Source organism: Lissotriton vulgaris, chromosome 11 (genome assembly GCF_964263255.1).
Source record: "Lissotriton vulgaris chromosome 11, aLisVul1.2, whole genome shotgun sequence".
Taxonomy (NCBI): Eukaryota; Metazoa; Chordata; class Amphibia; order Caudata; family Salamandridae; genus Lissotriton; species Lissotriton vulgaris.
Genome location: NC_141699.1, coordinates 177,362,432 through 177,387,438, shown reverse-complemented (window position 1 = coordinate 177,387,438; position 25,007 = coordinate 177,362,432). Strand labels below are relative to the sequence as shown.

Sequence of the window (25,007 nt, the reverse complement as noted above, 5' to 3'; positions counted from 1 at the left end):
TTTTACAACACTCTGCAACGCAGCTCCGTCGCACTTACTGGAGGTAGCTGGTGGGGTAGTTGGCCCACAGGGACCCTCCGTATTGACAAGGAATTAATTCCCCAACCTAAACCACGCCACAGGGCGTGTTTGCACACGTCACCTCAGGGCCCGCCCCCTTCCTTCACCATTGTACAAATATGGCGCGTTTTAAGTTGGGGGATTAACTCCCCTTGAATACTGAGGGTCCCTGGGGTGCAACTAACCCACCAGCTGCCTTCAGTAAGCGCCACAGAGCTGTGTTGCAGAGAGGTGTAAAAAGGGGCGTGGCCTCAGTAAACCTCTCTGCAACTCAGCTCCCTGGCGCATACTGGAGGTACCTGGTGGGCTAGTTGGCCCCCAGGGACCCCCAGTATTCAAGGGGAATTTGTTCCCCCTCTGCAAACGCACCAGGGGTCGCGTTTGCAGTATGGTGCAATAAGAGGGCGTGGCCTCTGGCCCGATCCCGTTTAAAAAAATATATATATTTTGTGAAGGGGGCTGTGTAGCCCCCTTACTTTTTCTTTTTTGGGGCCCTGGGGACTCCATCCCACAGGGCCTCACCCCCAAATTAAAATGTAAAAAATATATTTACGGGAAGGGGGTCAGTGGTCCCCCTCCCGTGGCCAAATCCGGGCCCCGGGGACACCATCCCTGGGGCATGGTCAAATTTTTTCGATTTTTTTATTGAGGGGGGATGCATAGCACCCCTCCTCAGGCCACTTAAGGCCCCGGGGACCCCATCCCCGTGGCCGGCCATTCTTTATTTATTTTTTAAAGTTTATTTGTATGGGGGATGGGGGCCGCGTAAGCCCCCTCCTGGGCCACTTTAAGCCACGGGGACCCCATCCCCTGGGGCTGGCCATCCTCGTTCGGGACAGTGGGGGGTCCCCAATCCCCCCATGGTCCCGCCGGCTCCCCTCCTCCTGCGGGAGCCGGCATTGCTTTTCTATATGGGGAGCAGCTAACATGCTGCTCGCCATATGGAAAAGCAATCTGCTTTGCTTCAGTGAAGCGAGAGCAGTTTGCAATGGCAGGGTGGGAGCTGCGAGGCTTCCACCCTGCCATTGCAGACAGCAGTGTCCCGGGGGTGGGCACCCCGGGACACTGCAGGAGCCGGCCCTAGGTGGTGGCGGTTCCCAGGGCCTGTAAAAGGCTCCAGGAGGGGGGGCAGCGCGTCCCCCCTCCCACATATGTTTGAAGCCCCGGTGGGTGGCGGTCCCCGGTGATGCGATTTTTTTGTAGCCCTGGGGGGTGACGGTCCCCATGGCTGGGGGGGCCCTGAGAGCCCCCCCCCCAAATTGAATAAGCCCAAGGGGTGGCGGTCCCCGGGGCTGGGGGCCCCTTTGGGCCCCTCCATAACAATTAAAACATTGCCCTCGGGATTTGGCCCACCCGGGGGCTAAATAGGATCGAAGTGCGGGACCCCGCGCTTCGTGTTCTTTAATTTCGGCCGAAATTCGCGGTGGGTGCGCGAATCTCACCCATTTTCTTTTTTAAAAAAATGCTTTTTTTGGCACTGGGCGTCTTTGTGGGATCCCCTGAGCAGGCCTAGGGGGGCGGGGTTTGTCTACCCTGCCCCCTTTTCGCATTTTGCGGCATTTGTTTTGGGTTTCTTGTGCCTCGGTTCTACCCAGGCACAAGATGGCTGCCAACACTTCCTGATTTTGACAGTTGTCAGCCAATTAGTATTCAGCTCGTGCACGGCAGGGTGCGTGCAGGCTGCGTTTAGTGTACGCGGATAGATACGCTGATCCACCACGCCCATAGATATATAAATGACTTTAACTGTTCACTTTCTCAGGAACTACTGAACGGATTTACACCAGATAAGCAAAAGGCACGTGTCTGAACCAAGGACTACATCTTTGCCAAATTTGGTGTAATTCCGTTCAGAAATTTGGTGTAATTCCGTTCAGCCGTTCGGGCTGTAGCCATGGCTAAAGGTCCTATGGGAAATTGTATGGGGAAAACACGTTTTGGGACCCCCATTTTTTCTCGCCCCGCGGATTTCCTATTGATAATAGGTCCTAACTATAACTATCTACTGGCGACCGTCAGTAGATATTAGGCAGGAGTGCATTTCAAAGGGAAATAACTTTTTTGTTTGCTAATAACTTTGGTGCCGTTCAAAAAATCCTTACAAAACTTTCAAAAAAAGTGCTCTTTTTTCATCAGCTCCTTCCCGAAAAGTATCTGGGTGAATTGTAAAGCAGGGGCCAATAATTAAGGGTTCCCAAACTGCAATTTCCAAAATGCAATTTTCATAGGGATTTTTGGAAAAGGCCACAGTCAAAACGCCTTAACTGAATTACAAAAATTCTGGCAGAAAGCTAGATCTTGGTCCAGATAGTGTTTTTTGATTAAATTTGGTTAAGGTTAATAAACTTTATTTATCTGGACTGTTGTGTTCACAAGAGGCTGGCAAGAGTCATATAGTCACACAAAATGAAAACATAAAGCCATCTGATTGCCAGAGGAGGCTTTTTTCCCTTGGTTGTCTCCTGCGGGACCTCGCACTGGATTGTCTGGCCACAACATGAACAGAAATGGGGCTGCCGTCATTTCAGGACACAGGGACTCGGGACATTCTATTACGAAAATGTATATTTTGAGGGGTTTCTCTGATCCCATAGCTGTCCAGCTGCATCCAGCATGCCCCCCTAGGCTCCTGCAGGAATCTTAACAATAACTCCTTCCCCCGCCATGCACTGTTAATTACCTCAAATATTACATCACTGCTGACATTTTCTTTTACACCATTGATAACATCAATGAAAAGTTAGGGATGAAAACACTGTGCATGGCGGGGGTGTGAATTGTAGTTAATTTATGGCACATAAGCATGTTTAAAAAAAAAGGGATAGTTTGAGATAACGATTACTGGTGAATTTCAGTAGGTTTGTTCATTTAAAAATGTGTTTTAACTGACATTTTCACCTAATTATAACGACCCCTTAACCTTTGTTTTTTCAGTGAATTTTTAAGTTTCCTTTTAATGCAAATTAAGATATTATTACCCTACCCAACTATAACTTCACTTTAACCTTTGTTCTTTTCAGTGAATATAAATATATACATATATAAAATCAAACATCCTGCACAATTAATCCAAAAGAGTCACCAACACAAGCCCGATAAGTGCTGCAAGTGTTTATTTCACCATAATAAAGCTGTACGTGTTTGGTCTCCTAATAAACATTGTAAACAAGGCTGAGTTGATAGCTAAAACACTTTGAACTTTGTTATGGTGAAGTAAACACCTGCAGCACTTATTGGGATTGTACCAGCGCCTCTTTCAAATTGATTGTGGAGGTTTTTTGACCATTAAAGCCGAAGACAGTGAACCTCTGAGTTGCAGTGAACTGTCTCCGTTCAGGCGCTTCTGGGCTGTTTTGAGAGATCTATCTATCTATCTATCTATCTACAGATATATATATATGTATATACATATACACATAGATATGCACACACACTCCACTGGGTGACCCGCTGTAATTGAGATGGTCAGGATATATTCCCTCTGCCATATTGTAGTACACAGTTTGTTACCCTCCCTCACAAATCCTCTTCTCAATCTGTGCAGCCTTAGGCACAGACCAGCGCAATTTTGGAGGTGGCTAGGACTCAGGCGTGTGCACCCAAAGGCGTAAAGAAACTCAAGGAGGCCCACCTGCACGGTATGTTGCGGGCCCCTGCTCTGGATTTTATCAGAAGCTTTCAGGCCAATGTACTGTGCTGACAGGGCCCCCTGCAGCTAGGCAGAGGGCCCCCTCGCACCGCAGGGGCTGCGGGGGCCTGTGTTGCACCACATTTGGTTTCCCCCAGTGGCATTTTAGAATGAACTCAACATCACTGAGCTACTGGGGCACAATTGCTTAATCAATTCTAGCTCCTGCGTCTACCTCAGGCCTTTGTCCTACCACTGTACGGGGACTCGCAGGAGTGTTTATTGAAACATATTTGGGAATTGAGATTATATTTGGAGGGTGGAGGTTCCCCCATATTAATTCTGCCAAGAATATTTAAGAGGAGTAGCTGCTAGCCCAGGGTCATTTTTTGACAATTTGCTTCCTGCTTCTCCATTTTTTTTTTATAACTTTTTATTAACAGAGCTCAAGAGACCATACAGTACAAAAACCATTTCCATTAGAACATCGTGTATCGAACACAGGAGATCAATAGCAGTATGTTTGAGGGAATATAGGAACATTTTGACCATGCAGCAACTGTCTATTCACCCACGGCCAGCCCTCTGTACTTTGGCCAGGGCGCCTACACGAGGTTCAGGGGCCCCCCCACCCCCTGGCAATGTTTCACTTTCTAATGCCTGCTGCCAGGGCCAACCTTATTCCCACATATCTGGACCAGTCAGATTCCCCTCTGATCATTACTAAAAGCCACTTCGGCTCCAAAGGGGCAGGCTCTCCCACCACTTAGGACATAGTTCGATTCTGGCTAAAAGTCACGGATACTATCTCGGGACATTCCCGTTGAATATGCAGGAAGATGCCCTCCCGCTGACCTCCCCTGACGCACAACGCTGTCTGGATCCTACCCCAAGTATATAGGTGGGTACGAGAATAATACGTGTGTTGTAGAATCTTGAGCTGCACTAATCTAATTCTGGGGTGTATTGAGACCTCTCCAAGGCTCTGAATAGCTTCCTGCCACTCCTCGTTGTCTATGCTACCAATATCTTTGACCCAGGCTTCTTGGAGGGTAATCATGGCGTCTGGTACATTATTTATCAATTTACGGTATATCGTGGAGGTTATTTTCTCAGTGATGGGATCCAGTTTTATCCTATCTTGTAACAGGGATTAGCCCGGAACTGAGACCCCACTGTGTATGTGCGTGCGCAGAGCATGCAAAAGTCTTAGGTAGAGGTATCTCTGCGACTGGTGCAAGTTATATTCCTTTTGGAGATCCTCAAACGTGAGGGGGTAATCTCCTTTCCATACACCCCACAAATATTCAATACCGATCAGTTTCCACCCTTTAAAGCCCTTCACCGCAGCCACTTCATGCAGCGGATCGCCCAACCACAACGGGGTTCTCCCACCCAGCCCAAGAGTTTATTAACCTCTCTCCAGCACTGTAGCACCACTTTAGTGTGTTCAGGCCACTCCGGTTGTGATCTCCTAGAATATAAGAGGGGCTCACAATTCCCTCCTGGCATGACTGTGTTATCAACTCTATAGGCCTGCTCCTCCTCTCCTACATATACCGAGTCGTTTATGACCTGAAGCTGCGAGGCCCAACAGTACAGCCTGATGTCCAGAATAGCCAGGCCACTATTGTATACTCCCTTTTGCAGCTTGTGGAGTACGATTCTCGGGAAGCCACCCTCCCACAACAACATCCGAACTGCCAGCATTATACGTTTGAAGATAGTCGGGGGAATCAGGTAAGGGGTCTTATGAATAATATAGAGCAGCCTTGGCAGCGTCATCATTTTAAAGAGAGCCGCCCTTCCCATGAGTGAGAGCGGGAGAGTGCGCCAATGACTGACGTCTGCACCTAAACTACTCATTTGGGGTCCCAGATTCCTGTCCAGGGACGCTTTCTTGATCTCCCTTGACTTTGACACCCAAATACTTAATGCCCTCAGCCACCACTGGAGCCGAACACCTTAACAAAACTCAGGGGGGGGGGCGCCCGACAATGAAAAAAATCACAGACTTTGACCAATGGATATTGTAGGCGGAATAACTACCTAAGAGCTCGGAAATATGCACTACTTGTGCTATTGAGTAATACAGCTGTGCCAGATACAAAACAATGTCCTTGGCTTAGAGAGAAATATGCTCCTCCCACCCCCCTTGCGCTACTATACCCCAGACCATGGGATCTCTCCTGATCTGGTGCACCAACGGCTCCAGCGCCTGAACAAATAGGAGTGGGGACAAGGGGCACCCCTGCCTGGTTCCTCCATGCAATTGAAAGGGTCTGGAATTGTTCCCCGTTAACTTGCACTCGGGCCGTGGGCATCTCATACAAGAGTCTAACCCAACCACAAGAAAGTAGGAACGAAGCCATGAATAGATATGGCCACTTGATACTATCAGAGGCCATTGATGCATCCAGCGACATCAATGCCGTCTGTTGGGTCTCAGTACCACTAGTCATGTGCAGCACCCCTTAGAGTCTCCATAACTGATTGATCCACGTGTGACAACTCCATAATGACGGACATCAACCTATCCGCCAAGGCCTTTGCCAGGACATTGGCCTTCACGTTGATGAGAGAGATAGGACTGTAGGAACTACATTGGTTGGGCGGGTTTCTATCTTTATAGATCACTACTATCGTTGTTGCCCTAGTTCGTGTGCCTCTAGCAGAGTTTCTCTGAGTGGAGGCAGTATAGTCGAGGCCTGCCTCTTCTATATCTCTACTGGGAGCTCATTAGGACCCAATGCTTTCACTGAATTACAGAAACCCAATGTTTTACCCAGCTCTTCCTCCATAAGGTCCGCTTAAAGCCGTTTGCACCTCTCTTGGGACACCGTAGGCAAATTACTGCTCCTCCATTTTTGATGCAATGTTGGGTGTTTGCTGCTACCGGGCTCAATATCCTCAACTAATGTGAGTCCTTTTTAGTTTTAACGTTGCGATTTTTTAATTACATGATGTGGCGGTGAAGAGCATTCGTTTTACTTTAGTTTGCCTTTGGCTTGCTAGAAAGCAAAGTTCATGGTGACTGATTGCGATAATTTAATGTAAATATATTTGCAAAAGAGTGACTTTCAATTACCATAATGTTGTCATTACTTATATTTTCACAGATTTTTTTGTAATCGGTTTTGTGCATTTTGTGATTTGCTCAAATTCTTCATAGCACCTTCCTTTGTGGTAATTGATGTGATTAATTTTTAAGTTCTACTCTTTGAAGGACATCGCAGTTACACCTACTGGTGAACTTGTAATAAGTCACGCAGTTAATTATCCTGCCACTATTTACTGGTTGAAACATGGACAGGAGAGGGTTTCAAGTGTTACTCTTTTCAAATTCTCTGTGTACATATGGGCGTGAAGTGAGAGCCGTGATTTATCCATTTATAGTTTGCCATGAGGGGGGAGTGTTACAGAACGTGTTGAGTGATTCGAAATCTCAGGTAACATTGTGTTTTGTCCTTTAGCGGCTTTGTTTACTGTCGCAACGAAGAGCTGGAGGCTGGGTGGATTACATTTGGCAATGAAACGCTTCTTCATCGTCCAGTGGCTTTTGATACCAAACCGCACTGCCTTTTTCAGATACTTGATCAGCATACGCTTCAGGTAAAATGAAAAATACTTGCGTTGTTTTTATGCATGACATTCTGCATGGCCTACTGAATTGCTTGTGTGTAACCCTGACTTAATAACGAATGGATTTATTATCTCCATTGCGAGATCTTTCTTTATATTCAGAAAAGCTTAATATCAGTGTTTGCGACCCCTATGGACATATTCATTGTTTTTGTTTTTTAAATTACTCTAGTTACAGCCCTTCAGCAGGAAAAACAGCACTGTCACTTTTAGGTTGTTTGTTGACCTCCAGTCTCAGATTAGCGTGCATTTATAGTTCAACGTCAGTTCATTTTGAGGTCTCGCGTAGCATAGCAGCGCAACGCGCTGCTCGCTCTGCGAGACCTTTTGTGAGCAAGGAGATTTCAGAAGAGGACTTGAAGCCATGTCCCTTATTTTCATTGGCTGGTGTTAATGCCCTTTCACTTTTTATTCCGGCCGATCGGGATAGGGTCGTCTGCTTTACGACGGTCATTAAGCAAATTCTTATCTTTGTCGGACCATCTGGTGCTCTCTTGTACGGTATAGACTCGCCGTGACGGGCATTGATTAGGGAAGAGGTGTGGCGCAGCGGCCAGGGCAACTGACTCCGGAACCCAGGGGCTCACGGTTCGATCCCAGCGCCGGTGGCAGATCAGCCCAGCACCACGTGACTCTGGGCAATCTTCCTGATGGCCCCCAGTGATTGACACCCTCGCGTATTTGTTTGCACTTTACAAATACTGGACATTTACATTTATATTTACATTTCCCCGCCGCAGATCTCACGCATGCAATAGATATCGATCACCCTTGCGTCCACCCTCAAACTCCGCCAAGCCCATTACTACTGCAGATGCTGCCCCCCACAAGTCTCATGCATGCACCAAATGTCACCCTTGTAACAACCCTCAGTATGCACACAATTACTCATTGCTGTAAAACGGTGCAAATCTCGCGCACCCCTCTGGGATGTGGAGTCCCGCAGGGATCATCGTTGAGCCCGACGTTATTTAACGTCTACATGAGGCCACTAGCTGAGATCGTCCGTCCGTATGGTATTAAGATCATTACCTACGCGGACGATACTCAGCTTGTGGTCTCTCTGGCACAGGAAGGGGGACCTTCAGCGTGTGTGGATCTTGCTGGCTGCCTGGAGAGGGTTAAGAGCTGGATGACCAAGTCTTGTCTCAAACTCAACGGAGACAAGACTGAGCTCATGATCCTAGGTCGTACTGCACCATCCTCTAACGACACTCTTTGGCCACCCAGCTTAGGTCCTGCCCCTGCTCCTAAAGATACCATCCTTAGTCATCAGAAAGATCCTCCTTCTACTCCCCTTCGAAGCAAGAAAGACCGTGGTCTTGGGCCTGATCCAATCACGGTTGGATTTTGGGAAGCTTTATATCTGGGAGCTCCTGATATTACTCTGCGCAAACTGCAGTTGATACAGAATTGCGCAGCACGGACTCTTTTACAAATCCCCCGCAGATCGTCAGTAAAGTCCGGCCTAAGGAGACTGCACTGGCTTCCCGTTAGTGAAAGAGTTAATTTCAAATCACTCTGTATCACACATCAGGCCTTCTGGTCTTTAGGCCCTGCAATCAATCTCCCCCTTATTACACCCTATCATCCTGCCAGACAGCTGCGCTCAACCTCTGCCAATCTGGCCATTGTGCCGATAATAAAGAAATCAAGATCGGGAGGCCGCTCCTTTTCCTATAATTTTATGCAAGTTGTGGAATGCCCTTCACCAGCATTTAAGATCTAACCCCAACCTCGTTTCTTTCCGCAAACAGCTGAAAGCGCTTCTGTTCATCAACTAAATAGTGAGTAGACATTCCTCCCTCCCTACCTAAGCCTCAGTTGGTATTCTCAGCGCTTGGACGCCTCAGGGCAGCTATGTGCGCTTTAGAAAACTTCATTCATTCATTCACCGCAGATATCACAGATGTGAGTTGTGACAGCGCTTAACCTGAAACAAATCTCTCCTTTCTGTAAATGCAGCCTTGGTGCAAATCTCACCCCTGTAACAACTCTGAATCTACACACAACCTTTTACTACTGCAGACCTCACCGTTAGCAAATCTCACGGATGACCCAACTCTCGCCCCATGTAACAGCCCTTACTCTGCTCTAAATCTCTCACTGCTTTTAATCAAACGGTGCACATCTTTCATCTCACCCCTTAACAGATTATGAGCACCAAACCTCTTACTACTGCAGATCCCATCCCTTAGGCAAATCTCACGAATTCAGCAAATCTTACCCCTGACATATATCCCTATCTGTATGGCCAAAAGTCGAAGATCAACAACTACCAAAAAATGCAACAGGACATTTAATTGACAACCGGGGATCTTCATGGTCTGAGGCTACAGTCCCCAAAGTCTACTTAACCCTAGGCATAGAATACTCAGTACACGTAGCTGCGACAGTCAACATTTGTCTTTTGGAAGAAAGCTAGTGTTTCTCAGTTAATAGCATATCAAATAATATCTCAATAGATATGATAGGTCCTACTTTCTTATCCTGTTTCATGAATGCCTTCACTGGAGACATCTGCGTGAGCTCCTGAAGGACCAGTGGTACCATTAACTGGGCCACTGGAAGACCGGTTAAAAACGGCAATGATGTCACCCCATTCCTTTTCTATGTTAATAAGCTCAGCACATGCTGAATGGAAACACTTTCCATCCACATCTTCCATCCTGCTCCATAGTGACAAATGCTTCCTTGACCAGGTACAGGATTTTTTCATGGGTGACTAACCACACAGAACATGATCCACGCCTGCCACGGAAACCCTTCTTCCAAAAAATAGCATCCTACACAATACTGATTAATATAGACGAGGCGTAACAATGTATTAACCGCCAGATTCATCATTGAAAATTGCGCTCACAAAGGGCCAGATTCTGAGAATCTGGCCCTCTGCGAGCGCAATTTTTGCATTTGGGATTCATCATCCCAAATGTAATAATCACTAATAGCAAAATCGCTAAATTGCGAGGAATTGCATTTAAGGAATCTCTATTTGAGATTCCTTAAATGCAATTCATTAACCATTTTTTATTTGCGAATTCGCAATTTTTGGCCGCTATTTACTGCGAAGTCTGACCTCGGGTAAATAGCGAAAACTTAAAAAAATGCACTTTAGTGCATTTTTCTAAGTTGTATGTTAGACACACACATGTCCTTTGGACATGTGTGTGCGCAACATCAGTCTACATTTTCATTTCAGGGGTGCAACAGGGTGTCCTTTGGACACCCCTGGCACCCTTGAAATCGCATCCTTATTTGCGATTAGCAAATTGCTATTCGCAAATAAGGAATAACTCCCCATTCATTCCTATGGGCCTAAAGGAATGGCCCATAGGAATGAATGGGGAGTTATTCCTTATTTGCTATTAGCAATTTGCTAATCGCAAATAAGGAAGCTGTAGGAATCTCAATTTATTTTGCGATTCCTACATGAATCCCGTTTTGCAAGTCCTTAATAGCGAATACTTAATAATCGCTATTAAGGACTCGCAAAACGGTACAATGATGAATCTGGCTGTATGTGAACAAGCGAGCAGGGCCAAGCTCAGCAACCTCTCGAAGGAAGCTGAGATGATTTGACATTGGCTGATTGTTTAACGTTTTAAAAACAAAATAAGAGTGGTTTGTGTTGCAGTTGTCATGAATCTCCAGGAAGACTCTTTAAGCAGGTCGAAGGCAATAAATCCTAATTTAGTCATCAGTAATGTAGTGCTTGGCAAAAGCTTCCACGACTGGGCAGCACCTCATCTAAATCTTTTTTTGCAACCCCAGTTAATGGGAATAAGTGTTTCATGCCCAACTGGCAAGACGTGGATTGCTAAAGTTTGGACTGTTCCTTACATTTTGACACAAGGTGCAGAATGTTACTGACTTTTTGGGAAATTCTTGCAAAAATACTTGAATTTCAGATTTGATTTTGCCATCACCTGAACCTTACTGTGAATAATTTTTTCTACATTTGTAATTTGATTTTCATGTTCATGTGATGTAACTGTATTAAAAAAAAACCAATGAAATAAAATTGAATGCCTAACAAATCAGGGAACTGCATTCTAAAAACCGAATTTCTCAAAGTAGTAAACCGGTGAGGGAAGTCGGATCAGAAAGTGAACTTGGTTTAGACTGGAATTAGAAGCAGACCGAGATGCATTTAAAAGAAGATGCTGACAGAGATTGTAAGAGAACAAGACAAGCTGTAATTACGCCAGATTAATAGGCATTTGGTGATTAGACTACAGAGATGAGGTTAGTGTTATGCAAGGGGAATCCTGGAGTTATTAAGCGGTGTGAGTAGATACGGAATGGGACAGTGAAAAAGGTAGGGTAGGTATTGTCTAAATGAAGAGGTACGCTAAAGATATCCGGAACAAGAGGCCGGAATATTCTAGACAAGATCAAAAATAAGTTTGTTAGCCTAGTGTAAGAGATAGAAGAAGGCTATGCCAGATCGTGATATAGTTGGTGCGTTTGGCTATGTGAAGAGAAGGGATGAGGCAGAGATTGGCCGTGGGTTGATTGGAGCATGAGCTGTGCCGTGGAGGAGAGAGAAGTGTTGCAACGTGCAAATTACTAGTCTGGATAGGAAGGAGAAGGAAGTTGGGGCGGTGGCTGGTTGTGGGGTGGAGGCAAGGAGTCCAGCCTTAGAGGATTTATGGTTTTCGTGTGAGCAAGTAAGCAATTCTAATGTGTTGAATTAGGAATTATCCAGTAACTGCTATTTGCTTTCTTTCCCACACTGCAGGTGTGTCAAATTGTATCTATGCCACCAAATCACTTTCCTGTGGGCAGCACGATGACCACTGTTCATCTTTCCTCCGATGGCACTTACTTCTATTGGATCTGGTCTCCTGCAAGCTTGAATGAAAAAACCCCAAAGGGACACTCTGTTTTTATGGAAATTTTTGAATTAACTGTAAGTTACTTTAAGAGAAGCCAAACTTTTCCCAAATATGTGTATTAAGTTATAATCTTGCTTAAACCGGAAAATATGTGTTTCCAGGTTTGGTATACAGTTATTATAAAGCACAGTCTTTAGATAATGTATACATCAGTAATATGTGCATTTAGTGATTGCGCTTGGTTTATTAGAAGCCGAATTGTTCTGTCTGCTCATTGCATACTTATTTGTGTCTAGTTTGTAGGTTTGGCCTGCGACGCTGCCCGCCGCGCGGGGGTCCCGAACAGGAATTTCTGCGCCATTACTAGAGAGGCCCCAACGGCGGGAAACGCATGACTGTATATGAAGTGTCCCTCTGAGTCTGGAGATCCACCTATATTGCCTGGGAATCACGCTCCCCGGACCCATTGAATTGATCTTCCTACGGGTCACTCACCACCATTAACTGTTGAAGATGGAGCCCATTGCCCACGGAAGACCCAGACTGGTGGGGCGGAGGTACTATTGCTGCGACGGAGAACAGTGGCTGATAGCACGTGCCGCGCCTTGTCCCCGCCGCTCGGCCTACATCTCGCCCGCAGACCTATCGGGCTAGAGGTGGTTGAGGCGATCTCCCTCCCCGGCTCGTCTGACAACCCCAAGCGACTTTGGCCACAACCAAGAAACGAAATGGGGAAGAAGGACCCGGCGGCGAGACCGGCTAGACAAGAAACTATTGAGAGCTATGCCACGACGCGGTCGCAAAAGGAGACGACCCAGGTGCTGCCGGGAACACGCACTGACACGGCCATGCTTCTGGAGGTGATCCAGGCCTCCAGGACAGATATACAAGACTCTAGAGCGACGCTGGAGACTAAAATAGGTGAGGTGGGCTCTGAAGTCCTATTATTGCGCCCAGACTTCCCGAAATTTAACTGAGAGGGTGACGAGGGCGGAGACCAGAATTGGTGAAGCAGAGGACTCTATTACCACCCTCCGTAAGGATATGGCGAAGCTACAGGCATCACACAGACAGCTGCTGTGGAGGGTGGACGATGCTGAAAACAGGGCGAGGCGCAACAACCTTCGCTTTGTGGGCTTTAGGGAGGGCATTGAAAAGACTGATGTAGCGGCCTTCCTGCAGAACTGGCTAAGATCGACGTTCCCGCAGCCCCAGTTTTCAATTTGTTTAGTCATTGAAAGAGCCCATAGGGCCCTGCTGATGAAACCGCCGGAGGGAGCACGACCGCGGCCGATCATTGCGTGCTTCCTTAATTATGCGGACAGGGACCTTATCCTCCGGGAAGCCAGAAAAAAAGGAGAACTTAGACTGGAGAACAGAACTATCATGATTTTCCCAGACTATAGCCAGGACGTCCAGAAGCAGAGGCGGTCCTACGACTCGGTTAAAGCAAAACTTCGAGATCTGCATATATCGTACATGTTGCTCTTCCCAGCGAAATTGAAAGTATTGTACAAAGGCAAGTCCCACTTCAATCGACCGGAGGAAGCCTGGCAGTGGCTAGAGGAGCGCCCCCTGCTCCGAGAGGCCGAGGAGGAAGGTCGCAGAATCCGAACAGAAATGGCGGCGGCCAACTTTCGGAGGAGTTCGCCCAAGACACAAAGGTCCCAAATCCCGAGAATGAGACGAGGCTCACACCCATCACCCCGGAGCACCATGCGACGGGTCGGGGAGGAAGAGGCCGGGATGCGCCTACAAATGAACTGCCGGAGCAGGGGTCCAGGTTCGGCTGTCTGGCCCATCACACTGGCGCGGAGATGGAAAACATGGGAAGTGAACATATGTCGGATGTGGAAGAATCTACAGACCACTCGCTGCACCCCCTGGTCGAGGCAATCCGAGAGATGGAACAGGGGGCAACTGGCATAACGGACGAACATGATATCGAAACACAAGACTCCCACTCCTGAGGAAGTTTGGAACTGATATCCTAGACAGCAGCACACCGCTGCTGGGGACACGCAAGTTACAAGCACTTTTCTTTTTGTATTGACTCACATCATTGTTAGTGGGTTTCAGTGGGGATTTCATTGGGAGGGCGACAGACCTGTACCACCTGAAAGTCCTATTGGTCAATGGTTGCACGGATGGGATGGACGTGGGGGGGGAGGGAGGGGAGTGGGGGAAGGGTGAGGGTGGGGAGGGGGATGTTGGAACAGCTTTGTTGGGGGGACTTTAATTGGGGGGGAGGGGGAACAGTTGGTTGAATGCAGTCATGTGTCTTGGTGCTCCACGTTACACCTTCACACCGGAAACCATCCACACAACTCTAGTTATACCCCCGAATGCCAAATGCAGTAACTGGTTCATCCGCAGACAGTAGAAGGGTTAGTGTCCTAACCTGGAATGTAAACGGAATCGGAAACAAAATCAAGAGGGGGTTGGTCAACTCATACCTGAAAAGACTAGACCCAGATATTACCTTCCTACAGGAAACCCATCTTGAGGGACATAATGGGGGGGGGGGGGATTTGGCCTGCGACGCTGCCCGCCGCGCGGGGGTCCCGAACAGGAATTTCTGCGCCATTACTAGAGAGGCCCCAACGGCGGGAAACGCATGACTGTATATGAAGTGTCCCTCTGAGTCTGGAGATCCACCTATATTGCCTGGGGATCACGCTCCCCGGACCCATTGAATTGATCTTCCTACGGGTCACTCACCACCATTAATCAATCAATCAGTGACACTTATATAGCGCGCTAACTACCCGTAGGGTCTCAAGGCGCTGGGGAGAGGGGGGGGGGGGGTGCCGCTACTGCTCGAACAGCCAGGTCTTCAGCTTCTTCCTGAAGGAGAGGTGGTCTTGGGTCAGGCGCAGGTCGGGAGGGAGGGAGTTCCAGGTCTTGGCGGCCAGGTAGGAGGAGGACCTTCCTCCCGTAGCCGCTCTTCGGATGCGGGGGACGGCGACGAGGGCGTGGTTGGCTGATCGGAGGTGGCGATTGGGAGCGTAGAAGTTGATTCGGCTGTTGAGGTAGCTCGGGCCCTGGTCGTGTAGGGCTTTGTGTGCGTGGGTGAGGAGGCGGAAGGTGATTCTTTTGTTGACGGGGAGCCAGTGGAGGTCTCTCAGATGTCCGGTGATGTGGCTGGTTCGTGGGATGTCGAGGATGAGTCTGGCTGAGGCGTTCTGGATCCGCTGGAGTCTCTTCTGGAGCTTGGCGGTGGTACCGGCGTAGAGGGCGTTGCCGTAGTCCAGTCGGCTGGTGACGAGGGCCTGGGTGACGGTCTTCCTGGTCTCGGAGGGGATCCACCAGAAGATCTTTCGTAGCATGCGTAGGATGTTGAAGCACGCCGAGGAGACGTTGTTGACTTGCCTGGTCATGGAGAGGGAGGAGTCCAGGATGAAGCCCAGGTTGCGTGCATGGTCTGTCGGTTTGGGTGCAGTGCCCAGGGCGGGAGGCCACCAGGAGTCGTTCCAGGCGGAGGGTGAAGAGCCCAGGATGAGGACCTCCGTCTTGTCAGAGTTCAGTTTCAGGCGGCTGGTCGTCATCCACTCGGCTACCTCTTTCATCCCTTCGTGCAGGTTGGCTCTGGCGGAGGCGGGGTCGTTGGTCAGGGAGAGGATCAGCTGGGTGTCGTCGGCGTAGGAGATTATGCTGAGGTTGTGTTTGCGTACGATGGCCGCGAGGGGGCTCATGTAGACGTTGAAGAGGGTGGGGCTCAGAGATGACCCTTGAGGGACGCCACAGATGACTTCGGAGGCCTCTGACTTGTACGGTGGTAGGCGGACTCTCTGTGTTCTTCCGTCGAGGAAGGAGATGATCCATTCCAGCGCCTTGTCCTGGATTCCGACGTTGCTGAGGCGCTGTACTAGGGTGCGGTGGCAGACAGTGTCGAATGCCGCGGAGAGGTCTAGGAGGATGAGGGCCGCTGTTTCTCCATTGTCCATCAGGGCTCGGATGTCATCGGTGGCGGCGATGAGGGCGGTCTCGGTGCTGTGATTGGCTCGGAAGCCTGACTGTGAGGGGTCGAGGGATCCGTTCGTCTCGAGGAAGGCGGCCATCTGCTTGTTGACGGTCTTCTCGAAGAATGGAGATGTTGAAGATGGAGCCCATTGCCCACGGAAGACCCAGACTGGTGGGGCGGAGGTACTATTGCTGCGATGGAGAACAGTGGCTGATCGCACGTGCCGCGCCTTGTCCCCGCCGCTCAGCCTACATCTCGCCCGCAGACCTATCGGGCTAGAGGTGGTTGAGGCGATCTCCCTCCCCCCCCTCCCCGGCTCGTCTGACAACCCCAAGCGACTTTGGCCACAACCAAGAAACGAAATGGGGAAGAAGGACCCGGCGGCGAGACCGGCTAGACAAGAAACTATTGAGAGCTATGGCACGACGCGGTCGCAAAAAGAAACGACCCAGGTGCTGCCGGGAACACGCACTGACACGGCCATGCTTCTGGAGGTGATCCAGGCCTCCAGGACAGATATACAAGACTCTAGAGCGACGCTGGAGACTAAAATAGGTGAGGTGGGCTCTGAAGTCCTATTATTGCGCCCAGACTTCCCGAAATTTAACTGAGAGGGTGACGAGGGCGGAGACCAGAATTGGTGAAGCAGAGGACTCTATTACCACCCTCCGTAAGGATATGGCGAAGCTACAGGCATCACACAGACAGCTGCTGTGGAGGGTGGACGATGCTGAAAACAGGGCGAGGCGCAACAACCTTCGCTTTGTGGGCTTTAGGGAGGGCATTGAAAAGACTGATGTAGCGGCCTTCCTGCAGAACTGGCTAAGATCGACGTTCCCGCAGCCCCAGTTTTCAATTTGTTTAGTCATTGAAAGAGCCCATAGGGCCCTGCTGATGAAACCGCCGGAGGGAGCACGACCGCGGCCGATCATTGCGTGCTTCCTTAATTATGCGGACAGGGACCTTATCCTCCGGGAAGCCAGAAAAAAAGGAGAACTTAGACTGGAGAACAGAACTATCATGATTTTCCCAGACTATAGCCAGGACGTCCAGAAGCAGAGGCGGTCTAACGACTCGGTTAAAGCAAAACTTCGAGATCTGCATATATCGTACATGTTGCTCTTCCCAGCGAAATTGAAAGTATTGTACAAAGGCAAGTCCCACTTCAATCGACCGGAGGAAGCCTGGCAGTGGCTAGAGGAGCGCCCCCTGCTCCGAGAGGCCGAGGAGGAAGGTCGCAGAATCCGAACAGAAATGGCGGCGGCCAACTTTCGGAGGAGTTCGCCCAAGACACAAAGGTCCCAAATCCCGAGAATGAGACGAGGCTCACACCCATCACCCCGGAGCACCATGCGACGGGTCGGGGAGGAAGAGGCCGGGATGCGCCTACAAATGAACTGCCGGAGCAGGGGTCCAGGTTCGGCTGTCTGGCCCATCACACTGGCGCGGAGATGGAAAACATGGGAAGTGAACATATGTCGGATGTGGAAGAATCTACAGACCACTCGCTGCACCCCCTGGTCGAGGCAATCCGAGAGATGGAACAGGGGGCAACTGGCATAACGGACGAACATGATATCGAAACACAAGACTCCCACTCCTGAGGAAGTTTGGAACTGATATCCTAGACAGCAGCACACCGCTGCTGGGGACACGCAAGTTACAAGCACTTTTCTTTTTGTATTGACTCACATCATTGTTAGTGGGTTTCGTTGGCGATCCCACCGCCCTGCACGGCACGGGTAATCCGGGCCACAGGATACGGATCAGTCGCCACACGATCAACCCTACAGGGGCTCTCGTTAGAGCCCTGAAGGTAGTTTAGTTGGGGATTTCATTGGGAGGGCGACAGACCTGTACCACCTGAAAGTCCTATTGGTCAATGGTTGCACGGATGGGATGGACGTGGGGGGGGAGGGAGGGGAGTGGGGGAAGGGTGAGGGTGGGGAGGGGGATGTTGGAACAGCTTTGTTGGGGGGACTTTAATTGGGGGGGAGGGGGAACAGTTGGTTGAATGCAGTCATGTGTCTTGGTGCTCCATGTTACACCTTCACACCGGAAACCATCCACACAACTCTAGTTATACCCCCGAATGCCAAATGCAGTAACTGGTTCATCCGCAGACAGTAGAAGGGTTAGTGTCCTAACCTGGAATGTAAACGGAATCGGAAACAAAATCAAGAGGGGGTTGGTCAACTCATACCTGAAAAGACTAGACCCAGATATTACCTTCCTACAGGAAACCCATCTTGAGGGACAGAATTGCCCCTTTATAGCCAGGGGATGCCATAAAGTGCTGGCACATGCGGGCTACACCACTGATTCGAGAGGGGTAGCAATCCTTATAAAAAACACCACCCCGTTCAGTATAACACGCACCTGGGTCCAGAGGACGTGGCGCAGGCGCACATACACTCTCATATCAGTCTACGCACCGCCCAAGTTACAGGCAAACACACTTAGGACACTGACCAACATACTCCTTGACACGGCCGACACCATTCAGGTAGTAGGAGGGGACTTTAACGACGTAATGGAAATGGAGAGGGACCGGTCGGGGACACCGGCTGCGAGAGGGAATCGGACCCCCCTTGCCCATTTGATGACGACCATAGGTCTCACGGATGTCTGGAGATGGTTACATCCAGGACACAATGCATATTCCTTCTACTCAGCCGCCCACAGGGCATTCTCCAGATTGGACTACGTATTCATGTCCAGACAGCGCTTGGCGGTTGACACAACGGCGGAATACCAGGCGAGAGGAATCTCTGACCATTCACCACTGTTAGTGAGATTGGGTCACAATCAGGGTACGGGTATGGCCTCTTGGCGCCTTGCCGCCTGGGACCTCCAAAAAGCACCGATACTGAGAGGAGTGAGAGCGGATGTCATGGTCTATATAGCTGAAAATGAAGGGTCCGTTGATTCAGGAGTGACCCTATGGGAAGCCCTGAAGCCTGTGATTCGCGACCGGATACAAAATAGGTTGGGAGAGGAACGAAGGAAACCCCAGGGGGAAGTAGCAGAAATAGAACGAGCAATCTTGGACCTAGAGAAAGACTATTTGAGTTTGAGGGATACCGGAACTCTTCGGAGACTGGTCGACAAGCAGAAACAGTTTAGAGAACTGGTGACGGAGGAGGCTAAGACTCAGCACCTGTCCACCCTCCACCGCCTCTATGATTTAGGTGATAAATCGGGCAAGCTCCTGGCCTGGCTCAGTAGAAAGGAATGGGCGGATAGATGGGTCGACCGGGTTAGAGACTCGGAAGGGGCCCTTGTTAGCACGGATACACACATTGCCGATGCTTTTGCTCTGCATTACGAGAACTTCTACACTGCAAGAGACCTATGGACCTGCGAGGAGGCCCTACATTATATGGAACGGGTTGACCTTCCATTGTCGGACCCTGAGGCCCTCGCGACACTAGAGGCCGACTTCACTATAGACGACATTTCTGAGGCCATTGCTAGATTAAGACCGGGAGGGCCCCGGGACCGAATGTCTTTCCGGCGGAATTCTTCAAGTGTACGGCCGACCTTCTGGCTCCACACTTGAGGAACCTCTTCTCCGGGGCTTGTCGGGAAGGGAGGCTCCCACCGGACCTCTCCATGGCGACGATCATCCCGATATACAAGGATGGCAAACCCCGAGAGGACTGTGCGTCCTATCGTCCCATTTCCCTCCTGAACACAGAGGCGAAACTCCTCGCAACCATCTTGGCACTACGACTCCGGTCGGTGATTCCAAACCTCATACTCCTAGACCAAACTGGCTTTCTGCCGGACAGGGCCACCAAGCTGAACCTCCGACGCACCCACAATTGGCTGCAGGAGGTGCGGAACAGAGAGGCGCTACACTGGTTTCTCTCCCTGGACGCTGAAAAAGCCTTCGACGCAGTCCACTGGCCGTTCCTAGAGGGAGTCATGCATAAATTCGGCTTTGGTCCAAAATTTTGGACTTGGATCCGGCTCCTCTATACTGCACCCCGAGCTAGGGTGAGGGTAAATGGTAAACTGTCCCGTGAATTTCAGATTCAGAGGGGGACCCGACAGGGATACCCTTTATCCCCCCTCCTCTTCACGCTAACCATTGAGGTGCTAGCGGCCAGGATTCGACAAAACCCACAGATTATTGGATTCAGCAGAACGGATACCGACCCCACACAAGAGAAGCTATCCCTCTATGCGGATGATGTCCTTGTGTATATTACCCACCCGGAGACCACTGTGCCGGAGCTCATCATGGAATTGGAACGATATGGGGAACACTCCGGGTACAAAATAAATTGGCATAAATCGGTCTTGTACGACCCACGGGGCAGGGAAACCTGGACAACATTGCCAAGGCAACTGATTACGACTACAGAAGGCTTTCAATACCTCTGGATTTACATCACCCTTGACAGAAAACTTTCCCTGCAGAAAAACCTAGAAAGGATCGTGCTGAATTCCGTAGCGGACATGGACCGCTGGAGACAGTTGCCAAGCGGCGATGTATAAGATGATCATCCTCCCCAAATACTTATACGCCCTACAGAATGAATACTACCCGCTACCGGAAACGCTGCTGCCTAGAATTCATTCGGATCTCAGGGCTTTCCTTTGGCTGGGTAAAGAACCTAGAATAGCTCTAAATACCCTACAGAGACACCAGTATAGCGGAGGTATCTCATTACCTAATCTTGAGGCCTATTGTTGGGCGGAACACATGACCCCGATAAATGAATGGCTACATACCTAGGCAGACCACCCCACATATGCCCTAGAACGACACAAACTGTCTCCACACAACATACTGTACTATCTATATGGGGGTTCTGGGAGGGGACAACTTCTTCCTGTGACCCTTCTTACATTGCTTGCTTGGAACAAGGCCACAAAACGTATTGGCTGGGAGAAGAAGCCCACCCGGCAGACGCCTCTATGGTACTGCAAATGGCTGACGGAACTTTATAAACTCAAGGGATTTAAGCGGTGGGATGACATTGGAATCTCCACCATTGGAGATGTGGTAGCCAGGGGGGAACTAAAGACCTTCCTGACTCTAAAATCGGAGTTTGGGCTTCAGCACACACAAATATGCAAATAGATACAGCGTGTGGGGTAGTACGAAGGACAACTCATCCCGAGTTCATTGCACAAATAGCAAATAGCAATCAACCCCCAGACGTTCTAGAGTGCTCATGAAGCAAGCAAGCTATATCCAATGAGTCATGTAAATGCATGTATCCTGAGCCAAAAACCGCTGTAGGCACACTATAGCCTATATTTTTAAACACTTAAGATATATTTTTCACTTTTTGTTATTTACACAAAACTTTAAACAAACTAGTGAAACGTGAGTAAGGTGGGGAAGTTGTGCCCCCGTCCTGAAGAAGGAGCACATGCTCCGAAACATGTCGACACACACATGAGGTACTGTCCATAAACACGACAGATAATAACCTCGCACTTCACTTCTTTTAGTAGTACCAGCCTGGGGTTGTGAATACGTGTTTTTCCTATACACACACGAGCCAGGTACTTTTTAACCCTTCACTAAATCCCTCCACTCACATAAATATCCCTATCACTTACACCACACGCACCACACATAGTCATTACTATCAGTGCTCCCGCGTAGTCGTAGGTCGCAGCACGCCGCATCCCGTTAGAGGGGTGCGAAGACCCCTATGATGAAGCATGACACCAAGGGGCCTTTTGGTGTGTGAGGGGTATTTTACAAAACACTAAGTCCTCCCACACTCTTGTGGGTAACACTTCTCTCAGTCATTATAAGTAGGATTCCTCCTCGTTTATGTATCTATGCCTGTGGAGTAAGAATCCTACCTCTTTACTCAACCTCCCTCCTTTGTTAACTTCGCTCCCAGAATATGCACCACTAGAGGGTCGACTCCTACAGGAACAGATCCAGGGGAAGGCGGTCTCACTCACCAATAAAACCTTAACCAATAATATGCTGGGGGATCTGGCGAAACTTAGACGCACGTGGGAGGACGAAGTGGGAGAACTGGATGACCTAAACTGGGACATAGTATTGATGCACCCCAGGGAGGTGGCGATCAAGTCCAGGCTACGTCTCATCCAATACAATATACTACACAGGACATACTATGACAGGGTGAGACTCCAGAGGATTGTGAAAGTGGAAGACGCCACATGCCTAATCTGCCATAGTTACAGAGGAGACTTTTATCACATACTGTGAGCATGTGACACGATTCAAAACTACTGGAACCACATATTTGGGGAGTTGAAAGAAATACTGGAGGTCCCACTTGTCCAGGAGCCTAAGCTGGCCCTCCTGTGAATGACTAACGACGTGGACCTTCCCCGCCCTCTCCTAACCTTCCTGGTTCTTGCCCTGGTGGTGGCCAAAAGGGATATAGCAAGGTACTGGGGGTCGCCGACCCCACTGGAACTGGAGGAATGGAGACGAAGTTTGAATCTCTATATGGCTGCTGAAAGAGTGACCTACAAAGCTAGAGGGTGCCATGGGAAGTTCCGTAAGGTCTGGGCCAGGTGGCGCTATTATCACGGATTGATTGGGGGCTGGGAGGGAGATGAGCTCAGCACTAGGATGCAACACTGCCTAAACGTCCTACAGATGGCTTGGATGGACACTCTAAGAAGCCTTTGCATATCGAAGTTACGGACTCTGGACTAATAGGATATGTAAAGTATCAGCAAAGTTGGAATGTGGAGAGGTGGGAGAGGATGTAGGAGGAGTACAAAGAATTACATGACTGTACTGTTGAGTTATAACCAAAATGCAAATAAAAATGTTTTAAAAAAAAAAGAATAAGGACATTTTCAAAATCGTTCAACACTTTGTCTCACCGAAAGGAGCAGCCTCTGAAAGGATTGTGTCCGAAAATTGGATAGGCCAGTTGACCTCCGCCTTTCACCAGAAAGTGTCAAAGATTAAAAAATCCCTTACCTTCATGGAGGGCACGCAGGACGTCTCTCCTTCTGTCTTGCGCTCAGTTCCTCCGGCCAGTACGGGCACCATCCTTCAGTTTCCCCCCATTACCCTGGAGCATTCTCTGTCCATAATGAAAAACTTAGTCTGGGTCTCCGTCTGATCCCTGCCCGGCAAAAATACTTGCGGCCATGTCGGAGATCAATAATCCAGAGGCTAACCAGGTTCGGAATCTGTCATTGAGTAAGGGTCAGGTTCCATCTGTCTGAAAGAGGGCAAAAATCCTCCCAGTCTAAAAAAAAAACCTACGGCAGATCCTACTCTAACATTCAACTATAGACCTATTTCCCTGGTGCCTTTTCTTGCGAAATCTATTGAAAAATATGTAAACCATATTATTACTGATTTTGCAGAAACAAATGGCCTCCTCCATCCGGGTCAATCCGGTTTCCGTGCCAATTTTAGCACGGAGACAGCCTTACTCGAGATATCAGAGTCCATTAAGGAGACCTCGGACACGGGAGGAAGAGTGGTTCTTTTCTTACTTGATCTGTCCGTTGCTTTTGACACCGTGCCCCACGACCGTCTCCTGCAGAGACTAAGAGAGTGCGGTCTTGGGGGCACGGTGTTAGAATGGTTCTCTTCCATTTTGGCAGACAGGAGCAAGGAGGTTTGGTCTCCCCCATTTGTAGCCGGTATTCCTCCTATGAGGGTAGGAGTCCCTCAGGGCTCCATTCTGAGCCCGCTGTTGTTCAATCTTGATCTGGCACCCCTCGCCCCTTTGGCTGAGGACTACGGTGCAACTATTATATCCTATGCTGATGATACTAAGCTGTTGTACACCTGTAAAAAGGGAGAGGAGCCCGATGGAGAGAGGATCAACAAATGACTAAGTACGGTCTTTTCGTGGTTCAAACTTAACCAACTGCAGTGTAACCCTGAGAAATCAGAGGTGATCCTTTTTGTCCATTTACTCAGGAAGCGTGGAGAGGCTCGTGGCCGGATGATACTCTATCTTCACAGCCATTGGCAGGAGCAGTGAGAAATCTGGGGGTAAAACTGGATGACTCCCTTGACATGAAAACTCAAGTAAATTCGGTCGCCGGGACCCGATATGGCATCCTGAAAATGTTCTGAAAATTCCTCCCTCTTCTCTCGCTCACTCATAGGACGGTGGTCCAAGCTCTCATAACATCTAGACTGGACTACACTAAAGTCCTCTATTTGGGCCTCCCAGCTGGCCTCCTGCATGAACTTCAAGTTATTCAAAACCTGGTCGCCAGAGCAATCCTCATGCTGGGTCCAAGAGAACGGATCTCTCTTCATCTAAGGTATCTTCACTGGCTGCCTATTTGCAACAGAATTTACTTTAAGGCCCTTGTGCTGGCCTTTAAAGCTCTTCATGGCCTCAGAGCCCCTTACATTAGGAAGCGGACGGCTTTCTATACTCCTAGCAGAAACCTTAGATCCTCACAACTTCATCTGATGACTGCCTAGGTTTGCCCGCTCACGTAGGGGCGGACGCTCCTTTCAAGTACAGTGACCCGTCTATGGAATCGGATGCCTGTCCCTCTTAGACAACTGGCTGACTTAGGATGTTTTCGGAAACAACTTAAAACCTGGTTATTCCTTGATAAACATATGTAATGGGGCGTCTTGTAATGTTTTTATACGCTCAGCCCAGCGCCGGGGCACACTATCGAGTAGCTGTGCGCTTTATAAAAACTAAATAACATAACATAACATAACAATAGTTCTCCAGTATTACATCTTTCATAGATTCACATGCTTGTATCTTCCCCGTCGTCATGGTGGGAGTCTCACGGTAACAGAATGACCAAGCAGTATCATAGAGAAGAAAAACTGCATAGAAAATCCCCATAGGGGCTGTATTATTTGGTAACCAGACCATTTCCTTGTTTTGGTCCAAAAGCTAGCCAATCA

At 49.1% G+C, this 25,007-nt stretch overlaps 1 protein-coding gene across 1 annotated transcript in view; it reads left to right on the top strand.

The window, feature by feature from the left end:
• HECTD4 (HECT domain E3 ubiquitin protein ligase 4) overlaps positions 1–25,007 on the top strand; it is a 2,691,195-nt gene that overhangs the window by 294,004 nt on the left and 2,372,184 nt on the right. Inside the window, exons 6-7 of the mRNA XM_086943079.1 lie at positions 7,162–7,300; positions 12,075–12,245. Coding sequence (XP_086799205.1) covers positions 7,162–7,300; positions 12,075–12,245 — 310 coding nt within the window. The remainder of the gene's footprint in view (positions 1–7,161; positions 7,301–12,074; positions 12,246–25,007) is intronic.